The sequence below is a fragment of the Tamandua tetradactyla genome, chromosome 14 (assembly GCF_023851605.1).
Source record: "Tamandua tetradactyla isolate mTamTet1 chromosome 14, mTamTet1.pri, whole genome shotgun sequence".
Classification (NCBI taxonomy): domain Eukaryota; kingdom Metazoa; phylum Chordata; class Mammalia; order Pilosa; family Myrmecophagidae; genus Tamandua; species Tamandua tetradactyla.
Window position 1 is genome coordinate 17975916 of NC_135340.1, and position 13546 is coordinate 17989461.

General features: G+C 34.1%; 1 protein-coding gene across 8 annotated transcripts in view; it reads left to right on the forward strand.

Annotated features, from left to right (window-relative positions):
- Positions 1 to 13546, forward strand: part of RALGAPA1 (Ral GTPase activating protein catalytic subunit alpha 1) — a 311810-nt gene that overhangs the window by 170082 nt on the left and 128182 nt on the right. For all 8 annotated transcript variants that reach the window (XM_077126931.1, XM_077126935.1, XM_077126932.1 and 5 more), the window contains 3 exons: positions 4191 to 4249; positions 6486 to 6594; positions 7885 to 7995. In XM_077126931.1, coding sequence (XP_076983046.1) covers positions 4191 to 4249; positions 6486 to 6594; positions 7885 to 7995 — 279 coding nt within the window. The remainder of the gene's footprint in view (positions 1 to 4190; positions 4250 to 6485; positions 6595 to 7884; positions 7996 to 13546) is intronic.

The window sequence follows — 13546 nt, forward strand, 5'->3', positions numbered from 1 at the left end:
GCATTTAAATGATTTTATAACCATATAGTTGATACAATAAAATTTGCATTCTTTCTTTTCTCTTTTGGAATCTACACGTTTGTTAGAGAGCGTTAGCCAACCATATCCCCTAGAGACAAAAGCTGGAATGTCCATTAGGAGTATATCCTTCTTTGTGTTTATAACTGTTTTGGAAACTTTTTCTCATCATTGAACCCACTCACATGTCTGCATCTTAGAATTCACTCATTAACTCACCAAACATTTATTGGAACGTCCCACAAGCTAGATACTATGCTGCTAATGTAAAGCTGCTAAGATTGAGATGGCAAACTTAGCCTGCATAGTTGGCGCCCTTCCTTTCCCAAGTTCCCAATGTGATGAATGAAGCATTGTGATGGGAAATTCTGTTCTGCTGCAGGAAACTGTGGTGTAGAGATGGGGCTCCCATGTACCTGAAGCATTGAAAGGCTTGAATAAGAGAGGGTGCAAAATTAAACAGTGACTATAAAATTACAAATATTAATCCTTTAAAAATAAAGAATTGTATGTAATTAGGAACAGACATTCCAAATGACTCTTGTTTCTTGTAAGCCTTTTTAAAATTTTCAAGTAGAAAATTGGTGAAAGATTGTTTTGAGTCTCTGCAGAGGTTAGCCTCTGTTTGAAGGAGAAGATGTGGCATGGTCAGCATCCTTGGTCCTCTGAACTCAGTAAATTTTAAACCAAAGTGGAAGGGAGTGATGTGATCAGGTTTTCTAGTCAGGATAAAACTATCAGTGCTCTGGGTCCACCAGAGTATGTGCCTGTTAATGAATAGTTCCATAATTAAGTCAATACCTGACTACATAAAGCTAAGTCTGTAATTGCCCATGTTTTATAAATTCCCAAGGCTTTAATAGTTGCAGGAAGTAGTACCTGTCACAGTAATTGCCTCCTGGTCTCTGTGTTTGACCATAATTGGTCCTTAGTATTAGAAAAAGAGAAGAGAGAGAGGCGTTATAGCTCCTCAGGGGCTACAATTATGATTTTATTTTAACTTTTATTTTCTCTGAAAGAAGTTATTTAATCCAATTTAAGTCAAGAGTATTGCATGCAATCTTCATAGTACCGGTATTTCACTTTGTAACACTTATCACACTTGTAATTACTTGTTCAGTGTCCAACTTCTCCTTTAGAGAAATAAATACCACTAGGTCTGTCTTATTGCTTGTTCTAGTTTGCTTGCTGCCAGAGTGCAACATACCAGAAAAGGAATGGCTTTTAAAAGGGGGGAATTTATTGAGTTGCAAATTTACAGTTCTGAGGCCATGAAAATGTCCCAATTAAAGCAAGTCTATAAAAAATGTCCAAATTAAGGCGTCAACAGGAGGTTACCTTCATTCAAGAAGGGCTGATGAAATTCAGGGTTTCTTTCTCAACTGGAAAGGCATGTGGCAATGTCTGTTAGCTTTCTCTCCAGGTTTCTTAGTTCATGGAGCTCCCCTGAGGATGTATTCCTTCTTCATCTCCATAGATCTCTGGTGTTATCACCTCTACCTCTCATCATTTTCATGGTTCTAAAAATGGACTCTCTCCAAAATATTTCCTCTTTTAAAGGATTCCAGTCAGGCCCACCAGGAATGGGTGGAGTTACATCTCCATTTAATCAAGTTAGTATCTACAGTTGGGTACGCCACATCTCTGTGGTGATAATCTAATCAAGTTTTCAGCCTATAGTGCTGGATAAGGATTAAAAGAAACTGTTACTCCCACAAGATTGGATCAAGATTAAGACATGGGTTTTCTAGAGTACATAAAAACTTGCAAACTGGCACACTGCTTGGGCAGGCAATGGTGGCTCAGTGGCAGAGTTCTTGCCTGCCATGCCAGAGACCCAGGTTCGATTGCTCGTGCCTGCCCATGCCAAAAAACAAACAAACAAACAAAAATTTAGCTAAACTGGCACACAACTCTATCCTCAGAGCCTAACACAATGTGTTGCACCATAGTAGAACCCAGACAACATTTGTTAAACAAGTGAACTTGGCTTATTTCTAAAATTATATGGGCTAATATGATATAATTTACAATGACACTTTGTAAAAGCTATAGAACTTGACCTTTCATTTTCAGGGATCTAATACTTTCTCCTAATTTCAGAAGAAACTGAAGATCAAGGATGGATAATAGTTTTAATATGCATAGGCAGTACTGAGTTAGTTAGGGGCTAGCCTAGCCTACTACATACTGCCTGCATTTCAGAATGGCTTTGCTCTCTACTGGTCATTGTGTAGGCGGTAATGGCTGAAGTGATTTAAAAAAACAAAATTTTTTTTTGTGAAAAAAAATCTCCTAAATGAGAACTAATTCTAACAGAAATGAAGGAAGCAAAAAAAAAAAAAAAAACCTAAGAAACTGATGGTCTTTGTTAGTCAGAAAATGAAGATTTAAGGGGAAAGTTACATGTCATGTGTTGATATTTATTTTCACATTTTCAATGAAACTATTTCCCCTGTATTCTCTGAACTATAGCCACATGGATCCTATCATACTGTCTCATTTTTATGCTTTTGAAAATCTGTTTCCTTGTGCCTAAAGTATAATTATATATCATTATTACATAAGTCTGTTCTCTTCTTCTTACTTCTTTTAAACATCCCAAACACACATAATCATATTCTCTGACTTTTGATTATCTATCAAAAATCTGTTAAATATAAGACCCCTTTGTGAAGTCTTCTGTTACTTCCCCACATGAACTGTTTGCTTACACAGAACTTTGCACACATCACCTTGTATTTTAGATGTTTGTTTCCAAATCTGCTTACCTCCCCTTAAACTTCTTAAGATTGGATACTGTGGTTTAACCATCTATTCATTCCTGGCACCTAAAACAGAGCCTACCACATAGAATGCTCTTGGACTTAAATGATATTTTCCAGGTAGCAATTAATTGTCGGTTGCTGGGTGTAGGTGCTGAGTTTACAAAGGTAAGTAAAAGGTTACTGCTCTTAAGGAGCTTACATTCTGTATAACCAGTAAATGCTTATTGAATGAATGAATGAATTAGTTTTTAAAAGATATGAACAAATTCTTAATCCTCAAATCTAGTTGCATTCTTTGTCTCCTCAGCCACTATAATATTTAGTTCTGTTGAGTCCCTGTCCTACCCCTGTGTCTTTTGTCTTTGATTTATATTGCATAAATGTATCTTGATTTACTTCTTACCTTTCTAAGTTCTAAGACTTCTTCATAGACTGGCTTTCTTTTCTCTGCCTGCTAAATATGAATATAGTTCAAGATTCTCTCCTTGGACAGTTTCCTTTCCTTACTCTCCCTTTTGAATATTTTATTATTTGCATAACCTAAGCTATTATTATATAGTGTGGTAGTTAGATTCATTTATCAACTTGGCCCGGTGAAGATGCCTAGTTATAGTGCTGTGGACATGAGCTGATGGCATGTGAACCTCACCTGTTGCTGATTACATCTGCATTCGGCTAGGAGGCATGCCTGCTGCAAAGAATGACGTTTGATTTAATTGGCTGGTGCTTAAATGAGAGAGCACAATGTAGCACAGCCCAAGCAGCTCGGCATACCTCATCTCAGCACTCACAGCTCAGCCCAGGCCTTTGGAGATGCAGAAAGAAATCTACCCCATGGAAAGTTGTTGGAACCCAGAGACCTGGAGAGAAGGCCAGTAGAGATCACCCTGTGCCTTCCCGTGTAAGAGAGAACCTCAGTTGAAAGTTAGCTACCTTTCCTCTGAAGAACTAACGAAATAAATTCCCTTTTATTAAAAGCCAATCCTTCTCTGGTGTGTTACATTCCGGCAGCTAGCAAACTAGAACATATAATATTTATCCTAAAACTCAAACATCATGCTTTACAAATTATCAAGGTAGAAGAGGCTGGCTTTTAAAGGATATCCTCAAAGTTTTCAAAAGATGACCATAACTTTGAGTCATCAATTCTACTATGATTGTCTGATAGTGAGCATTTATTACTGTTGTAATCAGGAAAAAGGTTATTTTTTGAACATATGCTTTTGGTTATCAATTTTAGAAATGTTTTATTTTGTAACTGCTTTTATTAATAACAGTGAATTCTTTATTAAAAGTATTTACATGAAAACAGAGACTGGTTGTTGTACAATTGTATCCCTAGCACCTGGCCCATAATGAATGAAATCCTAATTATTGCTTCTAACTATTTCTCCCTTATTTTAGGAACTTATAATCAAAACTGTATTAAGTTCAGCAAGAGATGAGCCCTCTGGTCCTGCACGGTAGGTCAGATATTCTTAGACTTGGCATAACCATACTGTGTTTGAAATCTTATTTTAGAAGTTGATTGAATTATTATGGGAATCCAGATTGTTTCAGACACACACAAGCTATTCTGAATTACAAAGTTTAAATTATTTAAATGATTAGATACTCTTACTTTTTTCATGGCTTAAATGCCAGTGTTCCTTCATTAAAAAAATAAAATCCTAATCATCTTTTCCAGTAGCATCACCTACATATCTAAAATGATTCATTTTAATTTTATTTAGGTACATTTTGATTTCTCTTCATTTTCTGTTTATTACTGTATCTTATACAGCATCCTGAAATTCGATACTAGGTAGTTGACAAAAATCTGTTAAAATCGAGTTAAAATAAAATGTTTGTATTATCAAAAGTTATATATCTAATAAAATAGTATCTTTTAATTTTGTAATAGTTGAGCAGGATATTTTTAAAAACAATATAGTAAGATTTACTTTTTTCTTTTTATATCTTAAGAAATGAAAGCTGTAGCATTTTGTTTTTCTAAATTGTCCCAAAAGAGGTTGAGATTTAAGTCAGCAGATTACCAATAACTCCCACTGATCCTTCTCTTTCCCAAGATATCATTAATTTATATTTCATGTTTCTTGAAACTAATTCTTACCGTTTATTGTTAGCCTCAATATTAGTCTATGCTGCTACTCCTCTGACTTAGGTTTCTGCAAAGCTTCTCTACTCTAGTCATCTATACATTTTTTGACTCAGGATTCATAAAGATATAGACCATGGCTTCAACCATTTAAATCTCAGTTCTAACTTAAATCTCTCCTTTTTCCGGCAACTAAAAGTAATGTGAAATGAACAGTTTGGTTAAGTGTGACACAGCTCAAGCTATTTAATTTAACTGTATATTTTTCTCGTTTAATAGCCAAGTAAACCAATCTTTTACTTTAATTCCATTTTAATACTTGACAACTACTCTTGAAGAGTGTGTTGTATTTTCCATTCCTTATTTTCAGTCCTGGTAGCTTTAGCTCCAAACATGGTGATGTCCAATATTGTTTCTCTAGGATTTTCTCCATTAATAAAGCAACCTTTTAAGTTTACAAGGATTTTCCAATGTTTCATTTCATCCTCATCACTATTCTGAGTTTATTGAAATCACCATTATTCTTCCCATCTTGCTAGCAAGAAACTAATGCTTGGAAAGCTAACCTTTATTAAACCCTTTCTGTGTGCTCGGCCTTTTCACTTCATATTTACTATCTCATTTAATCTTTGTAGTAACCCTATGAGATAGGTACAGTTGCTACCCTCCTTTTTATAGATAAAAGGAAAATTAGCCCAGAGAATTCAGGTAACCTGCCCTGTCACCCATAAGTGGCAGCTTTTCTTCAGGGCCTTATTAGTTGCACAAGTAATAAGGAGCCCAAGTTTGAACCTAGAGGTTCAGATACTAAATTATCTGCTTTATTTGTTTTAACCACATTGCCTCTCCAGTGAAAGAATGTGGAAGCCTTAAAGTATAGCTGCCTATAGGTAGACCTGGGAATCACTAACACAACAGCTTATGTAATTGAAAGTATAGAAAAATCCAAGAGGTGAACACAAGAGTCCTCTTAACTTTTCTTATCCTTTTTCAGGAATGTGAGGTCTTAGGAACTTATACCCCAAAAACTCAAAAGCAGTAGCAGTGAGTTGAATCATACTGGGAGTACTCTAGATTATTTTTACATTTTAGAGGATGTAGGGAACTGCCCACAGGAATATAAAAACAAAACACCCTCTCTATTACAATAAAAAAATTGTTAATCATTTTTACTCCTCCTCTCTGCCTTTAGTGAGTTTTAGTCAGCTGCCTTTAGAAGAGCTTTGCTTCCCTTCACAGTTCCTTGTTGCTTTAGGATTGTACCTCTTTCCGCTGCTAAATCTATAAATATCATCTGGTATTTACAGATGACAGAGAAGGAATAAAGCAGTAGAATTCATTTAGAGGAATATTCTGTTGGTTTTGGTAGTAAACAATTTAATAGCACTGTTGGTTTTGGTAGTAAACAATTTAATAACACTGTGACAAGATAAAATAAAGCTCTTAAGACCTTCTAATCCCTTATGTTCAAGAAGAAAAATATTTCTGCGTTAATGCATGTTCATTCTATGTTGCTTTGTTGTGGGTGTTTTGGTTGTGATAGTAGTTTTGTTGAAAGGCTCAGCTACTTTTTGGTATCATTATTTGTTGCTTCTTTGCAGTTGTGTAGCACTTTGCAGTTTGGGTATTTGGATTTGTGAAGAACTAGTCCATGAGTCACGTCATCCTCAAATTAAGGAAGCTCTGAATGTAATTTGTGTCTCCTTAAAGGTAAAGAAAACTGTTTGCATTATATTAAAATGTGTAGAATGTGTGGTTATTTTTTCTCTTCTTCAAATGTGGAATAAAACATTTATGAAATATATTCATTAGTTTAGTATTACATTATTTCCCCAATTCTAATTCTTTCCTTAGGAGTGGTCCTACTCTTAAATTTAGTCTATCTTTGTGATGACCCATTTTATCTGAACTTTTTGTGTATTTGGCCTTGTCCCTAGAGTACATATGAATATATCCCCAAAAGGAAACTAGTCATCTTAAACTATATAGTTTTTTGTTTGTCTGTTTTTAGCCAGTGCTTCTTATAATTTAATCTTTGGCCTTTATTACTTCCTGAATTCTCAGATGGTTCTAGTTTTGGACTTCGTGTTAGATCTTCCTTTATAGCCATTATAATATGTTTAGAAGTAATAGTCTAATTATTTGGTGAGTTTTTTATCTGAATGAGTAAATGCATATTTTTTGTTGGTAAAGAAGGCATGATATTTATTTTTATCTTAAGATTTATAATATCCACAGCACTTATTGTGTAAGATGCTAAACGTACAAACTAATTCATAAATATTTTTGAATAACATTATTTATTTAGTAGACAGAGTGAGGGATACCAGAATGAAAAAAAAAATGTAAACCTAGTTTCAAGAGATTAATAATATAATAGCTGACAAAGATTAAACTGAGAGTAATAATATATAAAAAGCTAAAGGTATCCAATGAGTGGTATATATAAACTACTGATTGAGTTTAGGGGAAGCAGAGATAACTGATTTAGGCAGGTATCTTTGGAAAAGAGGAACCATTTGATCAGGACCTGAAGAGTGGATAAGATTTGGAGATAGTAAGGATAAAAATGTTGACTTCATTATTTAGCCATTGGGAAATCATCAGAGGATTTTAAGGTTAGAGAATGTCAGGAGACAGAGAAACTACTCAGAAGATTACTTGTGAAATATTTTATACAGTAGCTTGGAATGGGGGAAAGATTGATAACAAAGTTAGTAGTTGAGAGGGTGTGGCAGAAATCTGAGTGGGAAAATTAAGAGTAAATGAATTTGAGGACAGTCCAACATTACAAAAAAAATAGAAAACATGAAGTATGCATTTGGAGTATATTAGAATTATTTTCAGCTATAAATGTATCCTCCTAGTTACATTATAATAAGCACATCATATATATGTAGAATAACAACAAAAATATTAAATTGAAATTTTTTTCAATAGTTAATATGTTGATGAGTATTTTAGGAAGAATTTTTATAATTTTTTTTTTTGTTATTGCAGTTTACTAATAAAACAGTAGCCCATGTAGCTTGTAACATGCTTCACATGCTGGTTCATTATGTACCTAGACTTCAAATTTACCAACCAGATTATCCCTTGAAAATTATTCAGGTAAGTAATTTCTCATTTATTATTTTTACAACCTTATTAGATATCCTTAGATTTGGATACCTTGAAATTTTAAATTATTTACTAGTTCTCTTTAAATTTTCCATAGCTAAATTATGGCTACTCATGTTGCTTTTCTGAAATATCAAAGTTCATGACAGTCCTCTGTATTTTTTGTTAGGAGATTGTGTCCCTGAGTTTCGACATAGTAAAAGCATTAAAAAACAACTTATTAATTGTAATGAAAATTAAATGCTGCATGTATACTTTTAATAGTTGGCATTCTCTCTGTAAATGTATATTTCTTCTCTTACGTAAAGAAAACATGCCATCCTTCCAGTTGCCAAAATAAAGATACTATTTTGATTCATTCCTTTTCTTTCTTTTTCAGCCAGGTGTTTATTAAGTTGTTGTGTTGTTTGATTCTAATTCAGTATTTCCTACTGAATTCCTGCTTCCCCTAACTTATTTTAACCCTTCATTATTTCTTTCTTGATTTATTGCAATAGCTTTCTCACTGGTCTATCTGCCTCTAAGATCCTCCCCTACAAGTTATCATTCACATTCATATGACTTTCATCGTGTCACTTCCCTGCCAAAACACAAACACACACACACACACACAACGAAACAAAGCAAAATTTCTGAGTGGTTTTCCTTTGTCTATTAATACAAGGCCCCAGTTCTTTAGCTGAGAATTCAAGGCCTCAGATGAGGACCCAGCTTATCTTTCCAGAATTATACATAGATTCCATTTAGTCCATCCTACTGAGTCAACCTACTATTACCTAAACATAATCCCCACTTTCTTCTTCCAACCTAAATGTTCTATTCTCTGTATGCCTTTCATTTTGAGAGATTAGTTTAAATAGCCCCTCCTCAGACAAAACAAAGATCCTCATCTGCTCTCCCTTACCATAACTTATCTTTGTTATTTTCAGATACTTGTAGCATTTGTAAGCAAAGATGTGAAATAATTTTTATTAAGCACTCACTACTGTACCATTCACTATATCAGTTTCCTTTTCATACATTATCTCATTTAATTCTTAAAAGTCTTTTGAGGGTGTGCACGGGTAGTTCAGTGGTAGAATTCTCACCTGTTATGCTGGAGACCTGGGTTTGATTCCCGGCCCATGCACTTCACAAACAAGCAAGCAAACAAAAACAAACAAACAAACAAAAAAACCCAAGAATTCAGCAAATGGTGCTGTGATAAAGGAATACTCACATGGAAAAATAATGAAATGTGACCCCCACCATAAAGCATACAAAAAATTAAAAATAAAAAAATTTTTTTTGAGGTAGGCTATTGTTTTCCCTTCCCCATTTTTGAAGGTGAGATAACTAAGGGTTTAGTAACTAAAATAAAGTCATAAGCCAACAGGGCAGAAACAAGTTTCAAACCCAAGATTGTCAGATTCCAAAATCCATGCTTTTCCCACTCAGCATGTTGTTAGCCTCTATTTTAGCACTAAATGTATTTTATACGATATTGTAGGCTCCTTCAGACAAGGACGTTTTTCCTCTATAACATTTTATGCCTAGGATGACTTTCATATACAAAATATTTGTAAATAGCTGTTGAGTTGAAGACAGTAGAGTTTGAGTTTGGGGGTTAGACCCACCAAACCCTGTTTTCCACTTAAGAGCTTTGTGAGTGTGGACAAATTACTTAACTCTCTAAACTCTTTATTTTCTTTACCAGTACTTTTGGGGAAAAAATATCTACCTCATAGAAAGTAGCTCTGAAGCTAAAATGAGAAAATACATATAAAGCATTTAGCACTTTTGGGTATATAAACGTTAATAACTTTTGGTTGGAGCGCTTTCCATTATGATGTTATGTGGGACATGTAAACTAGATATTAACGTGAATGTGAATATATATGCTTGTTACTAATATACTTGAAATTTTAAAACTTTTGAAAATTTTACCCTTTAAGACCGATTATTCTGCTTGAGAATTAAGATTTTCCTTTAACTATAAGCACAGTTTCATTCTCATTTGAAAATCTCCAAATCCTTTCTGCTGTTTTATTCATCAGTTTACATGTTATTAATACTTACCCAATTGCCTTTTTCAGTGTGCAGAGCTTTTACAGTTTGCTTCACTATATATTATAGTTGCCAAGGGCTATAGATAAACATGAAAACATATTATTCCCAACCTCCAGTTGAATTAAGAAATGAAATGTGAAGGCTGGAACATTTCACAAATGACTATGTATTTGCAGAGTTAAGAATAGAAGCCCTAGTTTATTACCGAGATTAAGCAGGTGCATCTAGTATGCCAAACTCTGCTAGTAAGCAAACCTTTTCTGTATAAAGTATATTTTGAGGAATATTTTTACTTAATGTATTAAAATAATAATTTGCAAAAACTTAATAGCATATAATAATAGTGCAATAAAAATAAATAAATTTACCCTTGAAGTGTTTAATAGGCCCATAAATAATTTATTGAGACCAAGCCATTTCCAGGGTAAACAATAATACTACATATGAATATTTTTTGCCTTCTTTAAATAATGTCTTTTTTATTATTTCATATTCTATGTATCAAATTTATTCAAATAATGTTCATTGTACAATATGTGTTAAGTGAAAGGTCATATCACATTACAAAATATAATGCTTTTACTTGAAGGCATATATTACATATATACATAGGAAGGTCTAGAAAGAAAATACAGTAGATTTCTTGAGAGGTAGGATGCAGTGGTTTTTCTGTATCTTTTTGCTTATCTCTGTCTTCTAATATTTCTATAAGAAACATATTATCTCTGTGTTTAAGCATATTGATTCATGCCATGAATTGAATTTTGAAGATAAACATAGTTGACATAACATATATAAGTTTGGTTCTATATATGAGAATTGTAAATGACTGATAGTTTGTGTACTGGAAAAAGCTTACTTATCAGGCTTCCAGCTGACCAAGATGGTGACATAAGGTACTCCAGAGTACCTATTCCCCACAGGCTCCTTAAAACAACTAGCAGAATCTGGCACAGCCATCTTCCTCAAAACTCCAGAAAACAGTTAAAGGGATACAGTAACTAGGCAAGTACCAAATCCAGAAAATGCAACTTTAAATATGGTAGGGAAAACTAAACTCTTTGATGCTTTTGCTTGCCCCTCTCCCAGCTCTTCTCAGGGCTGGTGTGGAGATAGCTTGCACAACCACTGTGGCACTGTTCTGAAGGACACAGAGTAATCCCTGTGTTTATATACTTCCCTGGTTCAACCTCCTAGAACTTGCCCAGCGTAATTAAGAAATAATTAAGTAGAAGCACCCTGGGGCAAAGAATTACCTGATTTAAGAAATGCAGTAGATTACCCAAGAAGGGGGAAAAAGTCTGTTTCATAGTAGTAGAGGGCATTCGAATTTCTATAAATGAGGGCATTTCTAAGACCATAAGCAAGCACAAGCTCAGGACAAGTCACAGGCTCAGAAGAGAGAGGATCATGCATATCACTGTGCCTTGGACTGGTCTTCTTCTTTTTTTTTTATTTTTAATTTTTTGCATGGGCAGGCACTGGGAATCGAACCCAGGTCTCTGGCATGGCAGGCGAGAACTTGAACTGGTCTTCTTGATAAGTAGGTTAAATTCTGAAGGAGAGTGCCAGAGAGATAGAGCTAATTTGCAGACTATGAAAGGTGTTTTTTCATCTGGTTTGTTTTGTTAGCTCCTGGCTCTCAAGGAAATCTCTGTCATATCATTAACTGGAAACAAACTTAAGGAATAGACAGCTCACAGACTAAATTCCAGAGTTAATAGCACTTTAAATATTAAAATTTTAATTTTAACTAGATTTTTAAGTTAATGTGACTAAAGATTTCAGGACAGATTAAGAAGTGGGAAATGATGACCCATCCAAAAGAACAAAAAAAGTATCCAAAAGAAATCAAAGAAGAAGACCGTACTTTGAACATACTGGACATAGACTTGAAAAAATTGATCCTCACTATGCTCAAGGAGATAAAAGAAAACATAGAGAACTGAAGTGAACAATGAAGAGTGAACAATATGAGAATCTCAATAACGAGATAGAAATTTTTAAAAGGAACAGGAGAAATACTGGACTTGAAGACCATAGTAACTGAAATGAAAAATTCCATAGAGGGTTTCAGAGCAGAGTGGAGATGGTAGAAGAAGGAATCTGTGAACTCAAAGACAAGAAAATCAAAATGATTCAAGATGAGGAGCAAAAAGAAAAAGTAAGAGAATCTAAGCACTTCTGAAGCACTATCAAAGATATCAATATATGCATTATGAGAGTCCCAGAAGGAGAAGAAAGAAAAAGACAACATGTTCCAATAAAATTAAATCCTGACATCTCATCAAAAACCATGGAGGCAAGAAGGCCATGGGATAGAATATTTAAAGTGCTGAAAAAAACAATTGCAAACCAAGAAATTTCTATCCAGCAAGACTCTTTCAAAAATGAGGAAAAGATAATTAAAACTGAGGGAGTTTGTCACCATTAATTTAGCCTTTAAACTAAAAAAAAAAAAAAAGAAACATTATAAAACCATGTTAAACAGAACAGCATGATCCTGGCACAAGGACAGATATTATAGACCAATGGAATTAAATTGAGAATTTGGAAATATACCCTCACATATATATGGCCACTTGATTTTTAATGTTGGTACCAAGTTCACTCAATGGGAAAAGAATAGTCGTAGGACAAATGATACTGGGACAACTGGATATCCATGTGTAAAAGAATACAGGTGGACCTCTACATCATGTCATATACAAAAATTAACTCAAAATGGGTCAAAGACATAAATAGAAGCAACAGGACTATAAAGCTCCTAGAATAAAACATAGGGAAGAATCTTTAGGACCTTACATTATGGAATGGTTTCTTAGACTTTATACCCAAAGCATGACCAACAAAAGAAAAAAATAGATAAATGGAACCTCACTGAAATAAAAAAATTTTGTGTGTCAAAGAACTTTATCATGAAAGGAAAAAGACAGCCTATTCAATGGAAAAAAATATTTGGAAACCACATATCTGATAAGGGTAGTATATCCAGAATATGCAAAGAAATTCTGTTACTGAACAATGAAAAGACAGGTAACACATTAAAAAATAGACAAAAGACCTTAATCAATATTTCTTCAAAAAGTTATACAAATGGCAAAAAAGTACATGAAAAGATGCTCAACATCATTAGTCATTAGGGAAGTGCAAATCAAAACCACAATGAGTTACCATTTCACATCCACTAGAATTATTCCTATTTTAAAAATGGAAAATAAGTGTTGTAGAGGATGTGGAGAAATAAGAACAGTCGTTCATTGTTGGTGGGGTTGTGAAATGGTGTAGCTGCTGTGGAAGCAATTCAGCAATTCCTCAGAAAGTTAAGTATAGAATTACCATATGACCTGGCATTCCTGCTCAAGTTCTATGCCCAAAAGAGTTGAAAGGAAGGACTTGAATAGATATTTGTACACTGATATTCATAGTGCCATTGTTCACAGTTGGCAAAAGATGAAAGCAATTCAAGTGTCTGTCAGCATGTGAATGGATA